The sequence below is a fragment of the Rhipicephalus microplus genome, chromosome 3 (genome assembly GCF_043290135.1).
Source record: "Rhipicephalus microplus isolate Deutch F79 chromosome 3, USDA_Rmic, whole genome shotgun sequence".
NCBI lineage: Eukaryota > Metazoa > Arthropoda > Arachnida > Ixodida > Ixodidae > Rhipicephalus > Rhipicephalus microplus.
In genome coordinates this window covers 102,024,144-102,050,351 of record NC_134702.1, presented here as the reverse complement: position 1 = coordinate 102,050,351, position 26,208 = coordinate 102,024,144, and the positions used below count along the sequence as shown (strand labels likewise).

Below are 26,208 nucleotides of genomic sequence, written 5' to 3'. Positions count from 1 at the left end.
AAGATACGCTAGTTACTACCAGATGCACGGCTTAATTCTGCACCACAAACACTTAACGTACCTGCATTTTATTCAACGGCATTAGCATTTTATCGACACGCGCAGCAGGTTTGTCCCAATGTGGACATTCACAAAAGTCGCATTGTAGATTCAACGGCGGCTCTTCTGCTTCCTGTAGTTCCTCCAGCCCATCTAGAACAATCGAGACATGTCTCGCGGAGCGCGATAACGGCATCGTTTTTGTCTGGTCACCTTCGTGACTTTATGTGGTGTCTTGGACGGAGAGTACTCCCAACACGGGACAGACTGGAGAAGTGGGGCATGGTCCCATCTTCCACTTGTCCTAACTGCCCGTTACAGGAGTCTAATCAGCATATGCTGCAGCAATGTGTCATTGCAAAGGTGTTTTGGAAGTCAGTTAACACTACTTTTCGTGGCCTAGGTGTTAATCGCTTTGTAACATCTGCTTGCTGCTCGCGTAGTCTCTTTGCACGCCTTCTAATAGCTGCGGGAGCTTTTTGTTTGTGGCGTAATAGGTGCGAAGCTGTGTCGGCAAGTCATCGTTGTCGTGATCTCTTTCCGATTCTGCAACGCCTCTACTCTGAACTCTTATCGTTTTTGTCGGAGGAATTGTTCTTCCTTGGGGAGGAAGAATTTCTGCTACAATGGTCGTGCCGCTTTCTGTCCGTAGTTGACAGACATGTTCGATTAGTCTTCCACCTGGCCTGGTTCCTATAGCCAGGTAACCTGTCAATGTCTGATTAGTGCATGTAATCAGTATGTGTTTACTATTTCTATGTGTTTGTGTATGTCCCATATGGGTGTGAGCTCTTATACCGGGTGTTCAAAATTAAGCTTTATGATTTTTTTAAAATTAGGCGCTCGAAGGCACGTGAGAACCACTTGTGCAAATAAGTTAAGCGGCCAGGGGGACAGAAAGTTAGATGATAATTATCGCTGTCAGCAGCCCAATTAACTAAAATTTAATAATTAACTTTTTACTGGCTGCGGTAAGTTGGCATGTTTATATTGAAAAAATGTAGGCAGTGGTGTTTGTACACAGTTTCAGTTGGAAGATTTTTTCTAGCACGCCTGTGTTCCGAGATATCCGGCTCCAAAGTTTAATTGTCTTTCGCACGATTACGCATGCAAGAGGGTGAGGGTCCGCGCAAAGCTCCTCCCTAAAGTGACGCATCTGTTGCGTGTGGTGTTTAGTGTGTGAAGAGGGTGGAAGCGTAGGCATAGGTGATAGCAATTACCCTTGCCCTCTTCGGCCGGCGAAATCAAAATGTGACAGCGCGGTGCGCCATGAGCCTTACGCATGATCCTGATGAACGCGATAACAGGAGACCATTTTTCGCGACGTTTTTTCGTGACTTTAGATCACACTGAGACATCTTCTTGTGAACGCGTTAGCAGGACCGTCCTGCACTAGGGTGCCTCCGGTTAGAGCACAGCGTCTCTGCATTGAAGGTCTACCAAGGAAATCCACGTGGAGTCCTTTCGAGCTAATATGGCTGCTTCTGGCGTGAGGTATTCTACCAAAGTAAAAGTAGACGTGGTGCTTGCAATGGCTGAAATGAATGGCAACGCTTCGTTAGCAATGGAGCTTTACGCGTCTCGCCACCCACACCGTCCCCTTCCAACAAGGCCCACTTTCACAAACCTGTTTCGACGCTTCTGCACAACAGGCTCTGTCCACCTTCCGAGACGGACCAGGAAGGCAATCGTCGATGAAGACTTTGAAATCGACGTTGTCGCGTGCGTAACCTCGATGCCAGAGCTCAGCATCCGACAGATTGCCGATCAGTGCGGTCGCAGCATCGGAACAGTCACAAATGTTTTAAGAAAGCACAAGTTCCATCCATATCACGTTTACCTTCATCAGGACCTAAATGAGGCGGACTTTGAAAGGCGAGTTGACTTCTGCAATTGGGGCCTCATCAAAACTGATCAAGAAAATGACTTTTTGCACAGAATAATTTGGACTGATGAAGCTCGGTTTTGCCGAAATGGAAGTGTTAATCTTCACAACGCCCATTATTGGGCACAAGAAAACCCACACTGGCTGAGGCAGCACAAGCATCAAGTTCGCTGGAGTGTGAATGTGTGGTGCGGCATACTCGGGGACAGGATCATCGGACCTCACTTTTTTGAGGACAACTTGAACGGAAAGATGTACACAGAAGAAATATTAGGTGTTGTCATTGATGATCTTGTCTGCAGTCTTTCCCTGAATGACCTGCGCCAAGTATGGTTTCAGCACGATGGAGCACCACCACATTTTTCTACCAGGGCGAAGAACTGGTTGGACAGACGTTTTCCACAACAGTGGATTGGGCGCGCAGGAGCGATGTTTTGGCCACCAAGATCACCTGACCTTTCTCCGCTCGACTTTTTCCTTTGGGGCTACGTTAAAGATCGAGTTTACGTAACAGAGCCCAGCGATGTTAATGACATGAAGGACAGGATAACATCTGCCTGTGCGAGTATTCCTGCAGAAGTACTGCGCCGAGTCATCGAGTCGACGCGACAGCGGTTCATGCTTTGCGTTGCTGCCGAAGGCAGGCATTTTGAACACTTTTTGGGGCATTGACGTCTTGAGAGGTGAAGAGTTTCGATGAGATTTGTGCATGACCGAAATATGCTTATGTAGCAGCAGGAAATATGCGTTAGCAAGGATAAAACTGTTTCAGTTATTATTGGTGGAGTTGTTGCTCTTGTTTCAATAAAAGTTACAGTACTCGGACATCAGCAGTCACGCTATTCGCGTAGCCCAGGCAACGACCACGCATGCTTCTCTAGTGATTATTACGCACGCGCACTGGCATCCAGATTCTCCGCTCGCACCATTATCTCGGCATGGTATCTGCCACTATCGTTAGAGGCTCTGCAGTTGCGTGTTACGACACTGGTTGCAAGCGTTCTTCGATTTTTGATTTCGCCGGCCGAAGAGGGCAAGGGTAATTGCTATCACCTATGCCTACGCTTCCACCCTCTTCACACACTAAACACCACACGCAACAGATGCGTCACTTTAGGGAGGAGCTTTGCGCGGACCCTCACCCTCTTGCATGCGTAATCGTGCGAAAGACAATTAAACTTTGGAGCCGGATATCTCGGAACACAGGCGTGCTAGAAAAAATCTTCCAACTGAAACTGTGTACAAACACCACTGCCTACATTTTTTCAATATAAACATGCCAACTTACCGCAGCCAGTAAAAAGTTAATTATTAAATTTTAGTTAATTGGGCTGCTGACAGCGATAATTATCATCTAACTTTCTGTCCCCCTGGCCGCTTAACTTATTTGCACAAGTGGTTCTCACGTGCCTTCGAGCGCCTAATTTTAAAAAAATCATAAAGCTTAATTTTGAACACCCGGTATATTCGCACTTCATTCTAACGCTGTAAGTTATGTAACTTTTATGAATATTGATACCTGTTGTACATATTTTATAACATCTTCACCAAGTCTTGTATAACATCATGTACATTGTCCCTATTGTGATCAGTGTATATTTGTAGTGTATGTAGTTATCAGTACCATGAAATATGGACTATGGACACCCTGCGGACTTGGACACTTTGTTTAAATGTGTAATGTATGTTGTGCTTTGTCATTTGTTTGTTATTGTGCCCGTTGTACAGACGCTCGTTCCTTAGGTTTGTTGCATCCCATGGTAGAATAAACTTTTTCTAAACACAATGAGTATTTATTTCATAGCTTTCTTGTGAAGGACTTAGTTCATGGGACGGCTTCATGCTCTCTCATAGTAGAGTACCTCGTGCTATAAATCGTTGGCAACTTGTTCTAAACAATCACTTCTGGCCTAATCCGAGGCCTAAGAGATGGCTTTCAGCTCTCCCATACTATAAATCGTTGACCACTTTTTCTAAACACACTAGGAACAGCGCAAACATGAAACATCCTTAGATCAATGATTGACTTACTCCAAACAAGACGCGAAAGCCAGAAGAATTCGGGGAGATTGTCGCACACGTATCCAGGCACTGAAGACCGTTTTCTCCAGGCAATCAATACCAAATTCTTCAATGACAAAGTATCGATATCTCCGTACCAAGTTGACTACAATGGCTACGCACACTCAGGAATGAATGAGCTCTTCACGGAAGCAGAAGTGCGAGAAGCAATCGCCAGCGCAAAGTGGAACACAGCAGCAGGGGTGGATCAAATATCAAATGCCATGATCAGACACATGACCGATGAATCTATCACAGCCCTCACGAGCTTTATAAATTACCATTGGGTTAAAGGGACGACACCACATCAATGGAAACACGCTGTTATTATCATAATCCCAAAACCAGGAAAGAAACTGGCTTTAAAAAATTTTCGCCCCATATATCTCACATGTCTACGAAAGCTGTTAGAAAGATTAGTAAACGCTCGACTACAACGTCACTCTGAGGAAAAAAACTTCATGCCTGACATCATATTTGGCTTCAGTTCACATCTTACAACACAAGACATCCTCCTGCTTTCAAAAGAGGTCTTAACCAACGTCCCCATGGCAGGATAACACATTGTCATGGCCATTGACATAAAAAGAGCCTTAGACAACATAAGCCACAAAGGGATGCTGAATGGCCTAGCCGAGACGAACTGTGGTATGAGGATGTATCAGTACGTTCGAAGCTTCCTGAACGAAAGAACAGCTGTCAACAAAGTAGGAGATGATAAATCCAACGTCATCCATTCTCCGAACAGAGGCACACACCACAAGGAGCAGTGATTTCACCTACACTCTTCAACACAGCCATGATTGGACTGGCTAAAAACCTCCGAGAAATTCCCGACATTCGACGTTCTCTATATGTGGATGATATAACAATATGGATAACAAAGGGTAACCTGGGCGAGAAAAAGAAAATCTCCAGTTGGCAGCCAATATAATAGAAACATATACAACAGAAAGAGGATTGCAGTGCTCACCTGAGAAGTCGGAATCGATTCGCCTCACTAAAGACAAGAAACAAAGAGCAGATCCGGGACTCACACTTGGGATCCGGCTTCAGGGGATGGTTGTTCTGGAGCGGTCAGCACTAAGAGTGCTACATCGTGGCTACAATCGAACAACAGGCGTCTTCACACTTTAAACAGATTAATCAGATGATAGCCCATGTGGCCCATAATCGGAGATGGATGGGGGAGCATGGCACCCCCATACTCGTGAAAAGCCAAGTAATCAGCAGAGTGATGTACTCGCTCCCTTACCATGCCCAGAATAGGGAGGAACAAGACAAGGCTGTTCAGTTCATAAGAATGGCAAACGAGACAGCCTTGAGGTTGCCGTGCAACACATCTATTGAGAAGCTTCTATCCCTCGGCCTCCGCAACACCTTTGATGAGCTAGCTGAGGCCCAACTCATAGCGCAGAGTACTCGATTGGCGCAAACTCCAGCAGGCAGAGATCTTCTTCATAGAGTCGGTCTTGAAAGGTGTATCGGCACTTACCAAAAGACCAAGACACTACCTGACAGATCAGAGATTTGTATGTGGTATCACCAATACCACAAAACATGGATCCGACATTACACGCAGGGTGGAGAAAAGCTTGAGCGGCATACATCGACACAAGAACAAGGATCTCGAAAATTTCAAGATTCACGTATGCTTCGCCATACTGGGCCAACGCAAAAATTATGGTAGCGGTTGTGGTAAACAGAAGTGGTAAGATCACAGCCTGTGGTTCGGTACTCAAGCAACTGTCATAGAATCAGAAGAGATTGCCATTGCCTTAGCTATAAGGGAAGGCACGGAGTGCAACTCTGCGCTGACTATTATCACAGATTCTCAGGCCGCATGTAGAAATTATCAGAAAGTGAAAATTGGTGCCAAGGCACACCGGATACTCACCCAAAGTAGCAGACAGCTGGACATACGCTATACCCAGACAATCAATTGGGCTCCAGGACACGGCGGTGTTACTGGGAACCTATGCAGAAGTGGCGGCTCTAAGTTTCGCTAGTAACCGAGCTGCTGATGGCAACACCATCGAGTACCCGACATCCATCAATCCCAGTCACAAAGCGATCATGCAATAACTACAGAGATTTGCGGAAACATTACCCAGCACCACACAACAAACTTTCGGCCATGGATTTTGTGACGTTACGCCGACTACAAACTAACGCATACATAAACATCCACAGATTGAATACATAGTACCCAACAGCATACAGAGACATATGCCCATGATGTAGAAGCACACCGATGCTCTACCACATCACGTTGGAATATACGGCACACACCGAAGAACAGGAAGGAGATAACAGCAGAAAGATGTGTGAGGCAAAGCCTAGCCCTTGAGGAGCAGCGGAGGCTGGTGAGGAGGGATGGAAGGATGGTGAGAGCCAGTGGCGCCTTGGAATAGGGGCCCGACACACGCGGCGTTGCCCTGCGTGAGCGACAACGAAGTCTTTTTCGCTAATAAAGTTTTGTTCTTCCTCGTGCTAAAATTTGTTAATTCGGCCTCGTTAAATGTGAGGCCCAAGGGACGGCTTTCAGCTCTCTCATAGTATAGTATATGGAGTACCAGACACTCTAAATTGTTAAACCACTTTTTCTAAACGCACATTTTACGCACAGTGACTTTGCGTTAAAGTTCCAGTAGGATGGATGCTGACCGGGACAGCTTATGGATCTCCCAAAGTAGACTGCGTGTAGTGCTCTAAAGCGTTCACTACGTATTTTAAACAGAATGTAATTTTTGTGAACCCGGCTTCATCAAGTGCGAGGCCCGCGGGATGGCGCCAGTACTCTAAATACACACAGACACTTTTTTTCTAAACACACATGTTCTAGTGCTAGCAGAGCTTGCCACGCTCCCATAGTAGAGTAATCGAAATCATTGGACACTATCCGAAAACCATCATGGTGCCTTGAAGGCACCCTTCGCTGCCCCGTATAAGGAAAATTGTCGAATTGATTTGAAGCCGTACATGTGCGAACCATGGGTGGCGCCACGCCTGGTGGTGGTGCGTACATCATGGTGCGTACATCACGGTGCGTACATGAAGTAGCAGTACTGAGGGTGTTTCTTTGTATAGCTCCCCGTAGACCCCCAATCAACACGGCGGTGTCAACGCTGGTTCTCCCTTGGTTCATTCTCAGCCCTTTCGCACGGGCGGAATCCAAGATGATAGCGCACACTGTGTTCGTCGCCATTGCAGCAGGCGCAGCAGCCTCGCAATGCCTGCGTTGACTCCTCCGCTCTCGTGGCCAGCGCACCGCGTTTCAGCGCGCTGCTCATAGGCGCCCATCCCTGCGTTGGCCGGCGTGGGCTTCGTCCTAACAAAGTGAACGAGGACAAAATTGAGCGAGCATGGACCGCAGCGGAGGATGAAAGAGTGCGATAGCTTGCGTATTCTAGGCTCTGTAGCTTGGAGGGTGCGAGGAGGAGGGAATCAGAGCGGCCAGACGACAGGTTCCGCGGCGGCCGCCCAGTATGTGGTTTTTCGTGACTGAAAAATATTGCGCTACAGTTACTGCGGAGAACAAAATTTAGAGAGAAGACATGAAATGAAGTGGACAGCACAAGCTCAAACCATCAACTGATGATGATATAAGGGGGTTTAACGTCCCAAAGCCACCATATGCTTATGAGAGACACCGTAGTGGAGGACTCCAGAAATTTCGACCACCTGGAGTTCTTTAACGTGCATTCAAATCTGAGAAAATGGGCCTACATCATTTCGGCCTCCATCGGAAATGCAACCACCACAGCCGCGATTCGATCCCACGACCTGCGGGTCAGCAGCCGAGTACCTTAGCGACTAGACCAACACGACGGGGCGCAATCTGTCAACTGAAGTTTATTGAAAGAACTTGGAAGAAAGACGGCTTCCAGGAAAGAGAAAAATGGGTTTTCGAAGATGGTGGGGCGCGACAATCTTGCTCCTCAGTCTTCAGATGCTACACGTGGGGTGATTACGATAACCAGATGAGGCGCTGATTCAAAGCTTTTACCTGAGTATGCTGATTCCATTGCTCTTTCTGGCTTCTGAATAATTTGATTTGCAACTGACACATGGGCTGTATTTGTCTGATATGTGAAAGCATTCCCGAATTTCGTGTGCAGTCTTATTTTTTTAATTTTACCAGAATTGTTTTTATAGGAACTCAAAGGCTCCCATGGGACCTTTGAATCCCTATAAAAAATTTGGCCTCGTATCTGCATGTTACACCGCAAATATCGTCGAAATACGATAGTCTTGCTTCTGGAGAGAGTGAACAAAACGCTTATTTGATGTTCTGCGCGAGAAAATCGGTGAATGGTATTCTGGAGGCGCTGCGTTAGAGTGCCTCGAGCGTGCAGCGGAGGTGAACGAGCGCATCAAGCCACGTCACACGTGAGACATGAGGGCCATCTGGCAGTTATCCTGGAAAACGGGGTGCGTGCCGTGTGCGCCCGTCTCCGAGGTGATAAGGTGTAGAACGCAAGGTGATGGGTAGGTGGCACCACCGTGTCGTCTTAGGAAAGTGTTGGAAACATTTTCCATTTTGTGCAAGCGTTGCATGGCCAGCGCAGCGTTATAAAGGCTACGATCCTCAAAATTACTCATGTATGTCTTTTCTAGTAAAAAATACACATACATATTATTGGCGTGTTGTTATGGTGCCTCAGATATACGCACTAATTGCGCACAAGTATGAACGCTGAACCTTGGGCAATATTGGTGGGCACTGCGGATGGCGTCGGACGTTTGGAGTTTTGTTTGGTCACTAAGGGGCCGTTTAAGGTACCGTTAAGGGCGGACAAACAGACAAATGCACACAGACAGACAGACAGACAGACAGACAAAAAATTTTTGCGTCGAAGGTTTAAAAACCTAAGTAGCGCCAACCACGCACATTCGCCTCTACCTCCTCTCCAGCTACTGCAGCAGCGCTATACCCTCTTCCGGAGCACGGTTGATGGCAAGCCGGTGTCGCCGTGGAGCGTGCGCTTGCTTCAATGGCCGTAACACAAGCAAAGCAAAACACACGATAGAGAACGGACAAAGTGGCGCTTGCACTACCAAGCAGACGTGAGAGAAGGAGCCTGCACACTGACACGAATGGCGTTACTTTAGTTATTATTAGGGACTTTACGGTACGCAAGTAATGCCCGCCGTCGTGCGGTCACTGATGGCGTTATCACCAAGGTATGCGGCGAGTGCATCCACCGATACTACATAAGGAAATGAATGGCTGCATGAACGAAGATATCTCTTTATACGGCGACTGCTGTGGAACGCGCCAACACGCTGCCTTCCGCAGTCTCCCGGTTCGCGAAGAAGTCGCGGTACGCTCCCTGTGGCCTAAGGGAAATCTATCATCATCATAAACAGGTATGCACCGCAGAAGTTGGTTAATAACAATTATCACCACTGGTGCATAAAAAATGAAGAGGTCAAAAGTTAGCCCGACAAATAACGGCAAAGGGACGGCGGTGAGCCGAAGACCTCGAGTGCCAATGGCGAGACAATACTATCGAACGGTAAAGGCAACGGCAGTTGAGAGGAGGCCCCGAAGCAATGGAAGGTCAATGTGCCAACTACGAAGGGGAGGTGGATCTACGAGAGATGCGAACGCATGGTTTCAGCGCGAGGTTTGTATCTTGAGTTCGGACAACCATGCCACGCCTGTGACTGTATGTGGTTTAACTGAAACCTCTGTGCGCCGAGAATATATATATATATATATATATATATATATATATATATATATATATATATATATATATATATATATATATATATATATATATATATATATATCATCATCATCATCAGCCTGACTACGTCCACTGCAGGACAAAGGCCTCTCCCATGTTCCGCCAGTTAACCCGGTCCTGTGCTTGCTGCTGCTCTCATCTGCCCACCTAACCTTCTGTCTCCCCCTAACACGCTTCCCTTCTCTGGGAGTCCAGTCAGTTACCCTTAATGACCAGCGGTTATCCTGTCTACGCGCTACATGCCCTGCCCATGTCCATTTCTTCATCTTGATTTCAGCTATGATATCCTTAACCCCCGTTTGTTCCCTAATCCACTCTGCTCTCTTCTTGTCTCTTAAGGTTACACCTACCATTTTTCTTTCCATTGCTCGCTGCGTCGTCCTCAATTTAAGCTGAACCCTCTTTGTAAGTCCCCAGGTTTCTGCTCCGTAGCTAAGTAGCGGCAAGATACAGCTGTTATATACCTTCCTCTTGAGGGATAGTGGCAATCTACCTGTCATAATTTGAGAGTGCTTGCCGAATGTGCTCCACCCCATTCTTATTCTTCTAGTTACTTCAATCTCGTGGTTCGGCTCTGCGGTTATTACCTGCCCTAAGTAGACATAGTCTTTTACAACTTCAAGTGCACTATTACCTATCTCGAAGCGCTGCTCCTTGCCGAGGTTGTTGTACATTACTTTCGTTTTCTGCAGATTAATTTTAAGACCCACCTTTCTGCTCTCCTTGTCTAACTCCGTAATCATGAGTTGCAATTCGTCCCCCGAGTTACTCAGCAATGCAATGTCATCGGCGAAGCGCAGGTTACTAAGGTATTCTCCATTGACTCTTATCCCTAACTGCTCCCATTCTAGGCTTCTGAAAACCTCGTGTAAGCACGCGGTAAATAGCATTGGGGAAATTGTGTCCCCCTGCCTTACACCCTTCTTGATTGGTATTCTGTTGCTTTCTTTATGAAGCACTATGGTAGCAGTTGATCCCCTGTAGATTTCTTCCAGAATGTTTATATATACTTCATCTACGCCCTGATTCCGCAGTGTTTGCATGACGGCTGATATTTCTACTGAATCAAACGCCTTCTCGTAATCTATGAAGGCTATGTATAGTGGTTGGTTATACTCTGAGCATATATATATATATATATATATATATATATATATATATATATATATATATATATATATATATATATATATATATATATATATATATATATATATATATATATATATATATATATATATTGAAATAATTGAAAGAAGTGTATACCTAAGGGCTCATTTTTTTTCGTGTTTTAACACAATATTAATCAGATCTAACAGACAGTAATGCCAAGGAATGTACAGGGGAAGTTATTAGAACCAATGGGATGTAAATAAGAAGAAAGAAAATTGGATGAAAAAATAACCAGCCGTGAGCAGGAATATATATATATATATATATATATATATATATATATATATATATATATATATATATATATATATATATATATATATATATATATATATATATATATATATATCCGTGCGTGTGTGTGTGTGTGTGTGTGTGTGTGTAAAATTGAAGCAACCACATTATTCTTCAGAATCGAGCAGTTTCGCGACTTGAAAATTTGCGTCGCTTCATGCAAGCTTCAAGATTTTTTTTTTTTTTTGCAGAGGAAACATTTTCTTCGATAAAAAATGAAGTTGTTTGCCGGCGATATTTGTTTACAAAGTATGTACATCGAGCACGCATCACGCGTGGTTGCCATGATGCGGTGAATCCCTCTCATTCTTACCGCGTTTGGAACGTAAAACCACAAATATTAATAATAATATAAAGCTTCCCGCGTGAATGGATGACGATCTTTAAAGCCGAACTCTGAGTATGAGTTTCAGTCGGCGTTTTTCTTTTTTTCAGAGGAAGTGTAAGTATAAACCCTGTTTTCATTCTTTTGCTTTAGATGCTATATACTTTATTGTTTGAATGTAAACATTCGACAGAAGTCTCTCTGGTTGGGTATGAAACTGAGAGATGATTTAGACTCCAACCAATTGTTTCGAAAATACCCGACGTTTCGAAACCGACTTGGTTCCTTCCTCAGGGGTGACTGCGCAGGCTACGTAGCAGCGGCAACACGCCACACGCCAACGCCACACGTCAGCTTGCCAACGATGTGCGGAAGTTCTGCAAAGAGCGCAGAGCAGTCGCCGAACATGCTGAGTCGTTGGATCACCAGGTCAATTTCGAAGTGACCGCAATGCTTGAAAGCGAGCCGAACTGGAGGAGAAGGTTGTTACTCGAGCCGTGACACATACAGAGGACGGCCCATAACATCAACCTCTCTCTCGGAACCCTTTCCCCAACGTATACAAACGGACTGCGCTCCACGGCAAAACGAGAGAGATAGAGGGTCATTATCCACCCCGTGAGTGCTTTGAAGACTTCGCTGCTACATAGCCTCCGCAGTCACCCCTGAAGAAGGAACCAAGTCGGTTTTGAAACGTCGCGTTTCTTCAAAACGTTTGGTTGAAGCCTAAATCATCTCCCCCTTTAATGTTTGCATTAACTTTCTGTGACAGCCCATACATGCCGTGTCGCATTTTCAGGCAGCGTGTGCATTATTTTGTTAGGTCATATTAATGTTAAGAAAATTTGCATTGCATGTGTGGGCAGCCGTCTGTAATTTCAGCCTGGTATTGCTGCTTATCTCTTGGAATTAGTTTGAAGCTTCATAGTGTGCATGAGCATCTCCTCACTCTGCCGCAGTGATTGTTAAGCTGGCGTTTACAAGTACAAACGTGACACTTTAAGAGGATCGACAATCATTAGTGTCCACCTGCAGTAGTGCTTATTATTATTATTATTATTATATTTATTATTATTATTATTAATATTATTATTACTTTATTATTATTATTATTATTATTATTATTATTATTATTATTATTATTATTATTATTATTATTAATATTATTTCATATTATTATTACCCCTACTACTACTGATATTTAATCGATACCGTGAACACGAAGTCCATTCAGGATGTAGCAAAACAGCCATTTTGGTTAGTTGGGAGTGGTTCATGATGAAAGATAGAAGTGGGGCGCGGTACGGGACACAGACTGAAGAAGAAAACAACAACAGAAACGCACACTCGGAACAGAAATTTTCATTGAAGGTGCAACACATAAATAGCTTACAAAAAAATGGTCCCATGTTACAAGTTCTCTTGCCTCAAAAAAAAAAAAAACAACAACTGAAGAACCATCCCTATTCCGCAATAAGTCATCAAAATATCAAGGCACGTGCGCCTGAACAAAAAAGATAAACAAAAATATATATTAATAGATGAAAGAAACAAAAAAGATTCGTACAACGATTTTACTAAATATAGGTACTCTTTCTCTGAAATGGCAATGGAGGGTTGGCTTACGCATCGTTCTCCGCATCTCTTAATGTGAAATGATTATATTATTTCACGCGTGGTCTTATCCCTGTGCCTTGATAGGACAGCCGTGTCTACAAAAAAGGGTGAGAAGCCGCACATAATGCAATGTTGCACCAAGTTAGCAATGTCCTTTAAGGTAGCCACTCTGTACAGCTCCTGTAAACGGATATTTAAACAACGACCTGTTTGGCCTACGTATACACGGCCGCATTACAGTGGAATCAGGTACACAACTCCTATGGCAGACAGAACGAAAAGCGAGCTGTGTTTGACCTGGCCTTTTTTGGACTCTACGCACTTTGCTTTCGCTGCTATCTTTCTCTCTCATGACTTTTCCACATGCAATATTAAGTTTATTAAGATCCCGGTTGCGGCGGCCGTATTTCTGGTGGAGGCGGAAATGTTGTAGGCCCGTGTGCTCAGATTTGGGTGCACGTAAAAGAACGCCAGGGGATCGAACTTTCCGGAGCCCTCTACTACGGCGTCTTTCATAATCGTATGGTGGTTTTGTGACGTTAAACCCCACATATCAAGTTTTTTCGGAGCCGAGAAAACAACTTTCACATCGAAGAGATTAGCTACATTATTCAACCCATGGAATATTTTATGAATGTATAAAATAACTATGGGTTTAGATGTGCGCGACATTTCATGCTCTATTTCTTGGGCCCCCAGACCTGATTTCACGCTTTTTAATAACTTATCGGCTACATTGCGCATGACTGTCGGCGGGAAATCAGCGCGTGCTAGCCTTTGTATAGTGTATTGCTGAAACTTCCGAGCAGTTTATCTGGACATGATTTGGATATCGCTGCTCGTAGGCAAGATACTGCAATCTCAATTTTTCTCAATTTTTTAATGTCTTGAATTAAAATTAGGTATCGGTTTTTTTTAACGTTGAAGAAACGACCCGCACACATGATTATCTTTAGCCGTGTTGTTGTTCTCTGCTTCAGTCTGTGTCGCGTAGCGCACCTTACTTTTATCTTCCAGAATGATCCATTCAGGATGAATGAATACATTAGGTCAACAAAACTATTTTCTTATAGTTGAACGATGCGGTTCTGAGAACGCAACTTGAGAAATTGAAAAAAAAAAACCGTTTTAAGAGTGTACTTTAAACAACTGAAGTTTCAAAGGTAAACTATTACAGGGAACACTAGTTGTTCGTTTTTCAAGACATGATCAAGTCATTTCCTAGCGACCCCCTGTAAATAAAACGACCATTGCGACGAGTCTTCAATTACTTATACCGCTTCACACCGCTCACGTACAGCGCGTTGGTTACCAGTGCAAGCATGGCAGATTGAAAACGCCATGACAAAGTTAATATTCGCTGCACGGCGGCAATTCAGTGAGATCGGTGCTCGTTGAGGAGAAGTGGTATATATTTGTTTGCCTTTGAACGTTCTGTTTGTTCAGCTATTTTTTGCTTAATTTTGATTTCTTGAACGTTTTTTTCTACCTGGCATTTTTACCTTGCATCCTTTTTTTGTACATGTAAAACTTCAAATAGCTTACCCGTGGATAGAGACTTTTGTTGATTGAGAAAAAGGTTGCACTCGCCTCATGCGCATACCAAAAAAAAGTCTCAGAGGGAAAAGGGAAGTGACGTACCCTCCTAGACTAATTGTAAAACATTAACATACAAAATTATTCGCTATGTTTATCCTAGAACAAACTGCGTGAATCCTCAATTGGTAATGACAACAATAATATTGCCACCTCTTTCTAGTAGTGGGTCGTATGCCAAGGTGAAGGCTCACACCACAGAGAAGAAAGAAGTGCACGTGGGCCCTCGCTCTGGCAAACAAGCCCAACCGACGCGCTTGGTTAGGGCCCTGTTGCTCAGACGTCAGTAAATCTTGTCGACACCCCCTGGAGTGACGTGACAATTGGTGGAGGTGCGGGGTAGGCCCCTCACGGATGTTTCAGACGCCTCCTGGAAGCGGCACCACAAGCCCAGTGCGAGTCAACACTCCCGTTCATCGGACAAGCCGCAGGATCAGGGGATTGCCTCCCGAAGCTGACCCTACAGTTCACACCAGTATGATGAGCACGTCCGTTCAAACCACTCTAACAGGTACGGAAAACCCCTGGTGACTCGGTACACCCTCGAAAGTCCACAGGTTCCGACACCATTTCATGGCACCGAGCTCGAAGACGTCGAGGACTGGTTGGTCGACTTCGAGCGCGTGGCTGCTTTGAACGACTTGAACGACGCGGCCAAACTACGACGTGTGTACTTCTATTTGGAGGATGGAGCACGTACCTGGTACATGAATCACGAGGAACAGATGACATCGTGGCCCGAATTCCGCCGCCGGCTGTTGGATACTTACAGAAGTGCTGATCGCCACGAACGAGCGGAACGAGCGATCCAGGCCCGCATCCAGATGCCCAATGAAACTGTCATGACTTATGTGGAAGATATGACGCGCCTGTTCCGACGAGCCGATCAGAGTATGACAGAAGAAAAGAAGGTGCGTCACTTGATGCGGGGAGTTAAGGAGCAGCTTTTCGCTGGCCTTGTACGGAGCCCTCCGAACACGGTCGCCGAGTTTTTGTCTGAAGCTGTCACGATGGAAAAGATGCTTCAGCATCGATCCACCCTGTATGAGCGCAAGTGAACACGTCTTCTACTGCTCAAGTTCTAACGAATATTGGGAGCAACACCGAGTGTCTGCGCGACCTTATCCGCTCCATAGTACGCGAGGAGCTGCAAAAGGCTGCCACACCACCACTACCTACGGTGAGTTCCATTGCAAGCATCGTCAAGGACGAGCTGCATCATGCCCTTCGTGACCCTGTGAGTCTGAATAACGCCACACCCGCCCCGACTGACTACCACCGTCCGACCTATGCAGAAGCCTTAAAGCGCCCAGCTTCCTCTTCCCCGCTGTTTGTTCAGGCACCTCCTGCGGTTTCACTTCAGTCGGCGCAGCCTCTACGGTACTACGAGAACACACGCACACCGCCACCCCTCGTTTACGCCAGCCCTGTGCATCTTGCGGAACAACCAGCACACTACCTTGACGACAGACGTGCTTCGCCTCGGAAATCTGATGTTTGGCGCACTCCTGATCGCCGACCTGTGTGCTTCCACTGCGGTGAAGCGGACCATTTGTACCGCCAGTGTCCATACCGGCGCCTCGGGCTGCTTGGATTTTCAGTATATTCAGCGCCTCCTCGGTATGGCCAGCGACCCCGGGACATTGAGGACTACCTGGCTCAACAGCGCATGCCACCGCCTTCTGGACGGCAGTCGCGCTCACCGTCGCCGAGGCGCTTTTCATCTTCGCCACAGCGCCATGCTGGCGCACGGTCCTCCAGTACCCACCGGTAAAACTAACGCAAGCGACCCTTGGAGGCGAGGTCGCTGGCAGTCGACGTGCTGAAGACCTCCGATCGACGCTAACAGTAAAGGGTGTAGATTCGACTGAGCGATATTTGCGGCTTTCTCTGGATATACCGGTGCTGATAGACGGCTATGCAGTAGGTGCTTTAGTTGATACCGAGGCTGACTATTCGATACTAAGCGGGAAATTGACCAGACTACTAAAGAAGGTAATCACGCCCTGGCATGGCTCCGTGATTCGAACGGCTGGTGGCCACACCGTCTCTCCGCTTGGAACCTGCACGAGTAGAGTTCGGGTCTGCGGTTATACTTTTGTAGGAAGCTTCCTTGTGCTCCGTGAATGTTCACGCGACGTTATTCTTGGTGTTGACTTCCTGCACGAATATGGAGCTGTCATTGATCTTCAAGAGAATCGCATCACCTTCTCAGCCGACCGAGCAATCGACAAGCAGGACGACCAACAACGTACCGACGTTCTTCGTGTTTCTGCTGAAAGTATAACGCTTCCTCCAAGAGCCAGTGTTATTGTCGACGTCACATTACTGTGGATTTCGAAATGGTGAAGCGATTGCAGAAAGTAATTTTGAACACCTGCTGACTCAAGGTGTTTGTGTGGCTAGGAGTATCATACAGATACGTGATGGCCGATCTCAACTGCTCGTTACAAATTTCAGCAACGAACACCGACACCTTTTTCGTGGTACTTCATTAGCGTTTGCAGATGAATTAGAAACCATTCCCATCTGCTTCTCGTCGGAAGCAGTGGAGTCCGCCGATACGTGTCTAAACAATATCGATATTAATTCTAACCTCACACCAGAAAACCAGACAGCACTGCGAAAACTCTTGCTTGAATTCAAGTCATGCTTCGCTGCTTCCACTAAGGTGCGCCAGACTTCGATCCCTAGGCACAGAATCATCACTTACGACGACGCCCGCCCAGTACACCAACAGCCTTACCATGTGTCAGCGAAGGAACGAGAAGCCATTCGTACGCAAGTTCGAGAAATGCTTGACGACGGCATCATCGAGCCTTCCAACAGTGCGTGGTCCTCTCCAGTCGTCCTAGTCAAGAAGAAAGACGGAACGCAACGTTTTTGCGTCGATTACCGGAAGCTGAACAGCGTGACTAAAAAGGACGTGTACCCGCTGCCACGCATCGACGACTCGTTAGACAGATTACGCCACGCCCACTATTTTTCCTCTTTGGATTTGAAAAGCGGGTACTGGCAGATTGAGGTTGACGAGCGAGACCGCGAGAAAACGGCATTTGTGACCCCTGATGGCCTGTATGAATTTCGAGTCCTTCCTTTTGGTTTGTGCTCAGCGCCCGCAACCTTCCAGCGAATGATGGACACTGTGCTTACTGGTCTGAAGTGGCAAAGTTGTCTCGTATACCTTGATGATGTTGTCGTTTTTTTTTGAAACCTTCCAGCAACACCTTCACCGCCTCAGGAGTGTGCTACAGGCTATTCAATCAGCAGATCTTACACTCAAACCGCAGAAGTGTCACTTTGGTTATGAAGAGCTCAAATTCCTTGGCCATGTAGTCAATGCGAATGGAGTACGACCCGACCCCGACAAACTTGCCGCTGTAGCCGCGTTTCCGCATCCTACAGACAAAAAGACTGTTCGGCGCTTTCTGGGCTTGTGCGCCTACTATCGACGATTTATTAGAGGGTTTTCGAAAATAGCGGAACCCTTGACTCGCCTTACACGCGACGACACACCGTTTGTATGGGCTACCGAACAACAGGCTGCTTTTGCCGAGCTACGACAGCGGATGCACTCAGCCCCTGTTCTTGCGCATTTTGACAAAGATGCTGACACAGAGGTGCACACTGACGCCAGTAACATCGGCCTCGGCGCAGTGCTCGTCCAGCATCAACACGGCAAAGAACGAGTCATAGCCTATGCCAGCCGCTCACTGTCACGTACCGAGGTGAATTACACGACCACAGAGAAAGAGTGTCTCGCAGTAGTGTGGGCGATCACCAAGTTTCGCCCGTACCTCTATGGTCGTCCATTTAAAGTGGTGACGGACCACCATGCCCTCTGCTGGTTGGTAAACATTCGTGATCCCTCTGGACGACTGGCCCAATGGAGCTTGCGTCTACAGGAGTTTGATGTTACCATCGTATATAAGTCTGGACGGAAGCATGAAGACGCTGATACGCTGTCACGTGCACCCATACCTTTAGTCAATCAAGAAGAAGAGGACGATGACGGTTTCCTGGGCGCCCTTAGCTCATCTGACTTGAGCAGACGCCAGCGAGAGGATGAAGAGATTCGACCGCTCATCGACTATCTGGAGGGTCATAGCGCCGTTATACCTCGCCATCTATCTCGCGTCGTGACATCTTTCTGCCTCCGAGATAATGTCCTGTACAAAAAAAAAAAAAAAACGCCCGTCCTACGAGCCGCGCTTACCTCCTCGTCGTTCCGAAGGACATGCGGGACGAAGTCCTCTCTGCGTGTCATGACGAGCCCACATCTGGTCATCTAGGTTACTCGCGAACGCTCGCCAGAGTAAGTGAGGCGTACTACTGGCCCGGACTTTCGGCAAGCGTGAAGCAGTACGTTAAAAGCTGTCGTGAATGCCAGCGTCGAAAGTCGCCACCAAGCAAGCCGGCTGGATTACTTCAGCCAATTGATCCACCCCACAAGCCATTTGACCAAGTCGGCATGGACATTCTCGGCCCATTTCCTTTATCGTCTGACGGCAACAAATGGGTCATTGTTGCAACTGACTATTAGACCCGCTATGCTGAGACACAGGCGATACCACGAGCCACGGCTTCTGAGGTAGCACAGTTCTTCATGTGCCACATTGTTCTGCGCCACGGTGCTCCATCTACAGTGATAACCGACAGAGGAACAGCGTTCACTGCACAACTTATTGATGAAGTTTTTCGACTAAGTAACACTAGGCATCGAACGACGACTGCTTACCATCCGCAGAGCAATGACTTAACCGAGCGACTAAATAAGACAGTCACAAACATGATCTCCATGTACATCGACGTCCAACACAAAACATGGGATCGCATTTTGCCTTATGTGACGTTCGCTTATAACACCGCCGTTCAAGAAACAACCCGATTTACACCGTTTTGCCTTCTCTACGGCCGCGAAGTTCAGACGATGCTGGATGCGATGCTTCCTTGTGAAGGCGCCGATCAATTAACAACTGACGCAGAAGAATTTGCAGAGCGTGCCGAGAAAACTCGCCTGCTCGCCCGGCTACACATTGGTCAGCAGCAACAGGTTGATGCACGACGTTACAATATGCGTCACAATGACGTATCTTACAGACCGGGAGACCAAGTTTGGATTTGGACCCCTGTTCGACGCCGTGGCCTCTCCGAAAAGTTGCTCAGCAGATACTTCGGTCCGTATAAAGTATTACGCCGCGTGAGCGACGTAAACTACGAAGTGGTTCCGGACGCTACGTCGTCACGATGGGTACAACGAAAACAACCGACCTCTGACATAGTTCACGTGGTGCGCATGAAGCCCTATTTTGCGCGTTCCTAAAAGACCACTTTTCTTGTGTTTTTTTATTTGTGCTCCGACAATTGCCTCATCATTGGTGAACTTATCGCGTCTAACATTTGATTATTGGTGCCCTTTTTGATTGTTTAAACTACTTTGTTTTGGTTTTTTTTTTCAATAACTTTACAGCATCGGGACGATGCCCTTTTTTGTTATTGAGGGGGAATATTGCCACCTCTTTCTAGTAGTGGGTCGTATGCCAAGGTGAAGGCACACACCACAGAGAAGAAAGAAGTGCACGTGGGCCCTCGCTCTGGCAAACAAGCCCAACCGACGCGCTTGGTTAGGGCCCTGTTGCTGAGACGTCAGTAAACCTTGTCGACACCCCCTGGAGTGACGTGACAATATGCTGTGTGTGTGCCTCAATAAATACTAAGTAAATGGTATACATACGTACACATACATACATACATACATACATACATACATACATACATACATACATACATACATACATACATACATACATACATACATACATACATACATACATACATACATACATACATACATACACACACATACATACATACATACATACATACATACGTACACATACATACATACATACATACATACATACATACATACATACATACGTACACATACATACATACATACATACATACATACATACATACATACATACATACATACATACATACATACATACATACATACATACATACATACATACATACATACATACATACATGCTTACATACGCACGTACGTACATATATAATTTATCCAATTAACAGCGTGAACTACGCCTTAGATGTTGGCTGCTATAATTCTTTTTCAGGTAACTCGACCGTGCAAGTTTTGTATATGAATAGGCTTTTGCTTTCAATGAGCCATCATGTTCCACAAATACCTTATCTTGAATTACGCATTTCACTCAGCCAGGCCTCCCACGAGCCTTGTGAATAGGCATCAGTAATCGCTGTTTCATTTTGCAGCCCGTCAACTGCCTATTTACCCGCCGGGGGAGCTTCGTGGTAAGCATATCTCTTCTACCATTGCACCGGGTGAAATGAAAAGTGCTTGAGACTTAGTTGTGGCCAACCATTAAAAAAAAAAAGTTGGCCCACTGAAATAGAAAAGCCTTTTCCTTCGTATTGTCACCCGGATGTCCTACGCAGTGCAAAGTTGTTTTTACGACCACATATGACCATACAAATTACTGCGTAATGGTTTATGACATTACGACTAAAATTGGCTGGCCTTGTTGGTAGTTTCAGTAGATATAAAGATAGTATTCAGCAGATGGTTTCCAGTAGGCATGTGTCACTGACATACTGACACTGCTCTAAGTGCGGAGTACAACAGGGGCCCGGTTTGTCTATCCATCTCATGAGCGTGATCACGCTGATATGAAAGTGTCAACACAAGGCGAGGAATACTTAAACGTGGGTTAAAGTGAACGAACATAAAATATTGTAATAAACAGAAGTAAACGAAAAGTAATTCAAATAATTAACGTCGCTAAAACATTTCGTCAACGGAGCTGATCGACTACGACGGGGTGCAACATAGCGCGCCTCCGCCTCATTGAGCGAGCGAGTTACCCTCCCACGGCGCCACCTATGCGTCGGCGCTGTGCTGCATCACTTCGCGACTCCATCTGATGGCAAAAACAACCTGAGTGAACTCGCTTCAGACGACGTGTGTCTCAACTGCTGTAACAAGGAGGAAGTCGATAAAGCGCAGAAATAGCGTGCTTAATTTGTGAATTTTCCTAACAAGATTCTTCTTGTGCCGGGGGAGCTCTACATGCTTGCCGGAAACATTATCGTCATCGATGCTTTCGTAAACCGCACAGCGGGAACTCGACGAACGAGAATCACTGGGTGCCCATGCGACGCACTTCTCAGATTTCACACTATTCGAGCTGTAATATGTTTTTTTAACACAAAAGTGCTTTATTACGGGATTGAGCAAGACTTCAGTGACGTACTTCTGTTACGGAAATGACGTCAAAAAATACACATGTTCAGAACAAAAAAGTTCTGTGGAACCCATGATTTTACAGTCGATGGCAACAAGCCAGCCGCTCTATCTACTGCGCGACGGTCACATACTTTGAAGGCTTGAAAAACCCGCCTTTCATATCTGCCACTGCCCTCTCACAGGGCTGTTGGCAAAGTGCAGCGATTCATCACGACCGTGACATTTACGATTATTTAAACGAGTCGTTCACACGCATCCGCCCACTTCAGTGCGCTTTCAATGGGAAAAGTGCAATTTGTCAATGCCTCAACAGATCGCCATGTGGCAACCTTGACAAAACTATCGGAGTGGCTCATAGCATTCATTCATACAAAAAAGATCTCGCCGTATCCCCGAATGACGATTGAGAAGCTGGCTCAGAGAAGATCGAGAAAATCCGTGAATCCTGCTTACAAATTCCAGTACTAGCTGTTATATAAAGACCCTATATACGTGACGGTAATACCGCGTATGTTAATATATATTATATTAGGACATATTAGGATGTATATTTCTTTCTCTCATTAAGAGAAACGAAACCCGTCAATAGCAAGCGCTTTTGTATAGGTGCTCCATCTAGCGCAAATTCTTGAAATCAGAGCAATGGGGGCGCCCCGGGAGATCGGCTCTGGAAATAAAGTTACGGCGCAGGACTTCTTCTAAAACAGTTCTGCAACGCATAGAGGAACGTGTCTGCATCGTTTTGATCATAGTGTCGGAAAAATGATGGACCATCTCCCCAAACGGAACCCGGATGAGTTGCGAAGCAGCAGCGGTTCGCACGGCGTGGACCTGGTTGAAATGGGTGTGGAAGCGGGAGCTGGAAAAACTGTTTGAAGCGAGACTCGGTGTTGCGTCTTCGAGTAAATGTTTGTTTGAAAGTAAAGGACACAGGGAGGCGGGTTGGGTCTTTTGTAAGTCACATTGCAGATAAACGAGCTGAAATGGAAGGCCGCGTCCGAACGGCTGCTGCAGACGCGCAACTAAATCTGTCTAGTGTTTCCCTTCGACGTGCGGTCGAGCTTTGCGAACGGTAGAGAGGGTGCAACGAGAGAGAAGAGGGTTGCGAGTGGGTGGAGGAGCCGGCAGCTGCTGCGGGTGAGAGAGAGAGAGAGAGAGCGATATCAACGCGCAGCTACGACTTGCCATACTTCTCACCGCTCCAACACCTGTGGCGAGAGGGTTTGTGCGGACGCACGGGACAGCGTTACACAGGCTAGTCAAAAAGCTGCTTCGCAGCTACAATAGTTTACACCGTAGTCTTGATGTAACTGCGCATTCTCCGCTTGCTCTCGCCGCGCGATATATCGTAGACAGCCAAGAGAGAAGACGCAACGCGCGTTGTGTTTCCCTCTAATCGGGCAGGCGCGTTCAATAATTCCAACATGTGAGGAATAGGCGATGTTAGCTCAAGCTTGGCGTACAATCAATTACACTCTTCCGGCTGTTAAACCACTTTCTTTGGTTTGGCTCTCATCGTTCACTACAGCTACCACAGGCACCCATTACCATAAGGGCATATTTTATCATTAATCGATTGTTAGCCATGGATGTTAGTCATCTGGATCAAAACGATCGCCTAGCGTCAACGTGTATGCATATATGTAAGACAATACCTTAGCTATCAAGTAGCAACAAACATTGTATAAGCTGTCTTGTATAAATGTACAGTAAAAATCAATCAACCTCCGTAAAGTGGTGTTTCACTTTCATGTTGTACAAATTCCCATGACGGAGGGATCAACCATGTTTCTTTTTAGTATAACAAGTGCTATGAGGAATCGTTTGTGATAACTGCGTCTTGTCGCTGCAAATCAGGCCCATCTGTAATGTCCATTTCGACGTAAGTAGTAGAATCAAAATTACGCCGATATGAGACGAAATGCCGACCTAGAAAACAATATCACGTTCATTACTTATTCATATATTTTCGCACGTCGATCGGTGCGTATTTTACTGTGCATGGTGCTTAACGTATCAAGGGTCACATATTCTTCTTATAGAAGACGAGAACGAGGATTGGCCTTTCTGGTGTGCTTGCTGCTTTCCATCTCAGCCCTGTTCACATAGATATAAGTTAACCCGCAAACATACGAATATTCTACCTAACAATGTTTTAATTCTCACCCTGCACAATCGTTTTTTCTTTGACCTAGCGTTATTAAAAATAGCCATGCTAAGAGAAAACGCGCTCTAGATCACCAAAGCCGAACAAACTGTTTACCAACATAAACTAGTTGCGATCACGCTCATGTCGTTGTTCAAGTTCAATTTCTTTGGGTGACCTGTACACCGGCGGACCAGAAAGCTCAATGACTATACTAATAAACGTCACTGGCACGGACTAGAGTGATAAACATTGCTTTATGACAAATACATATATTTAACATGGCGCATAAGTAATTTCTTGAGAGCTAGGGCCAGTGCTTTTGCTGTTTAGCTTAAAGACTTTCCAGTCGAAGTTTATTCCTTTGTGCCCGCTGCTTCCGGTTGCAACCAAGATAAAGGACACATCTGAGGCAAGTTCGGTCCGGAATGGTCTTAGGAAAACAGACTGCCGTATGAGTTCGTAATTCACGATGAATAAATCATTCATCATAAATTAAGTGTGGTATGTATCGGACAGAGAGGCCGCTGCCTGTAAGATCACCTTCGATCTTTGAATAAACAGCAATTGATCAAAGTTGTCTCTGAACTGCCGTTAACGTGGGTGCACTCCTCAGCTTAGTAATCCCAAAGTGTCTAGACGTCAGCTTGATGAAGCTTTTGATAATTCTGTAAGTGGGAGAGAGCTGTATGGCCAAGCCTTTTGTTACGCTAAACAAGGCAGAGATAAAGTACCAGGATGCACGCATCTGAGGTTTTGGGTTCTTTTTGTGGAGAACATGGGTTTTTTAATGCGATATATATTAATTTGTTATGGAATACAAGTTCACTTCTTTCTATGCGCTTGTATTCTAGCTTACTTGATCCTGTCACCTGTTTTTTTTTCACGCTATATTATTCATCAGTTACGGTCAACGAAGTCAAGAACAACGTTCCTTGTTTACGGAGAGTTCAAGTGGAGAGAAGTGCAAGTCTATATCGTGGGTAAAATGCAAAGGCCCGAAAGAGGATCAATTCATAAAAGATTATTAACTGCTATATTCCAGATTACTGTTGTTCACTTTTGTGTTGTATCACTCTATATAAGGTACGCAAAGCGAAAGAATAGGTACCTTTGGTTTCCTCGTAGTAATCTTAAACATTTGGCTTTCTGAAATCACAAAGTTCAGGCGTCTGCGCTGATGAAGCTCGTGTGGTTTGAGCGGCAAGCTATATAGTTTCACTGGGCGCTAACTTAGCACACACCGGTAGATTTACACGTCTGAAGCATAGAAGCGTCGACTGACTAATCAAGAGATATCACAAGGCGAGTACACGTCCACCATTCTCCGTATGTTGCTGAACCATCGCGATTAGCAGTTTTCAGTATGAAAGCACAATTACAAATCAACTGAACTCGAACGCAAACTAAAACTGCGATAATATACGTCAAGAACAGAATACAGAAGTCCTGCGGCAAAGTGGTGATATATGGTTGTGAAATGTAGTTTTCTGGTGCATTGTCATCAGTGCAGGCGTTCGTTACACTCTGTTCGGCTTTCGCAGGCAAATCAAGGCTGTCCTGATTTTTCTGTTCGCCTTCCTGATCGTTCTCCTGGTTGCGCTGTGCTACACCCTGTTCAACTGTCTCACAGGTGAACTCACATATTTGTTTTTCAATGGTTCGAAGGATCTGCAAGTGTAGGGCTACCAAACGTCTTCCCTCCCTTGACATCTGTTCTGACAAAAAGTGCCAGGCTGTGTTCTTTTGTTCAAAGTATTTAGGAAATTTAATATGTGAATTTTTGTATTTTTCATGAGACACCTATCACATGTCCTTCAGAAAATTTCACTCGAGCATGAAAAACAGAAAGCGTGACCCACATACATACATACATACATACATACATACATACATACATACATACATACATACATACATACATACATACATACATACATACATACATACATACATACATACATACATACATACATACATACATACATACATACATACATACATACATACATACAAACG

The 26,208-nt window shown here is 45.5% G+C and overlaps 1 protein-coding gene across 1 annotated transcript in view; it reads left to right on the top strand.

The window, feature by feature from the left end:
- Nucleotides 1-6,978: 6,978 nt before the first annotated feature.
- LOC142802886 (uncharacterized) overlaps nt 6,979-26,208 on the top strand; it is a 36,774-nt gene continuing 17,544 nt past the window's right edge. Inside the window, exons 1-2 of the mRNA XM_075887966.1 lie at nt 6,979-7,031; nt 25,734-25,822. Of these exons, the coding sequence (XP_075744081.1) occupies nt 6,979-7,031; nt 25,734-25,822 (142 nt within the window). The remainder of the gene's footprint in view (nt 7,032-25,733; nt 25,823-26,208) is intronic.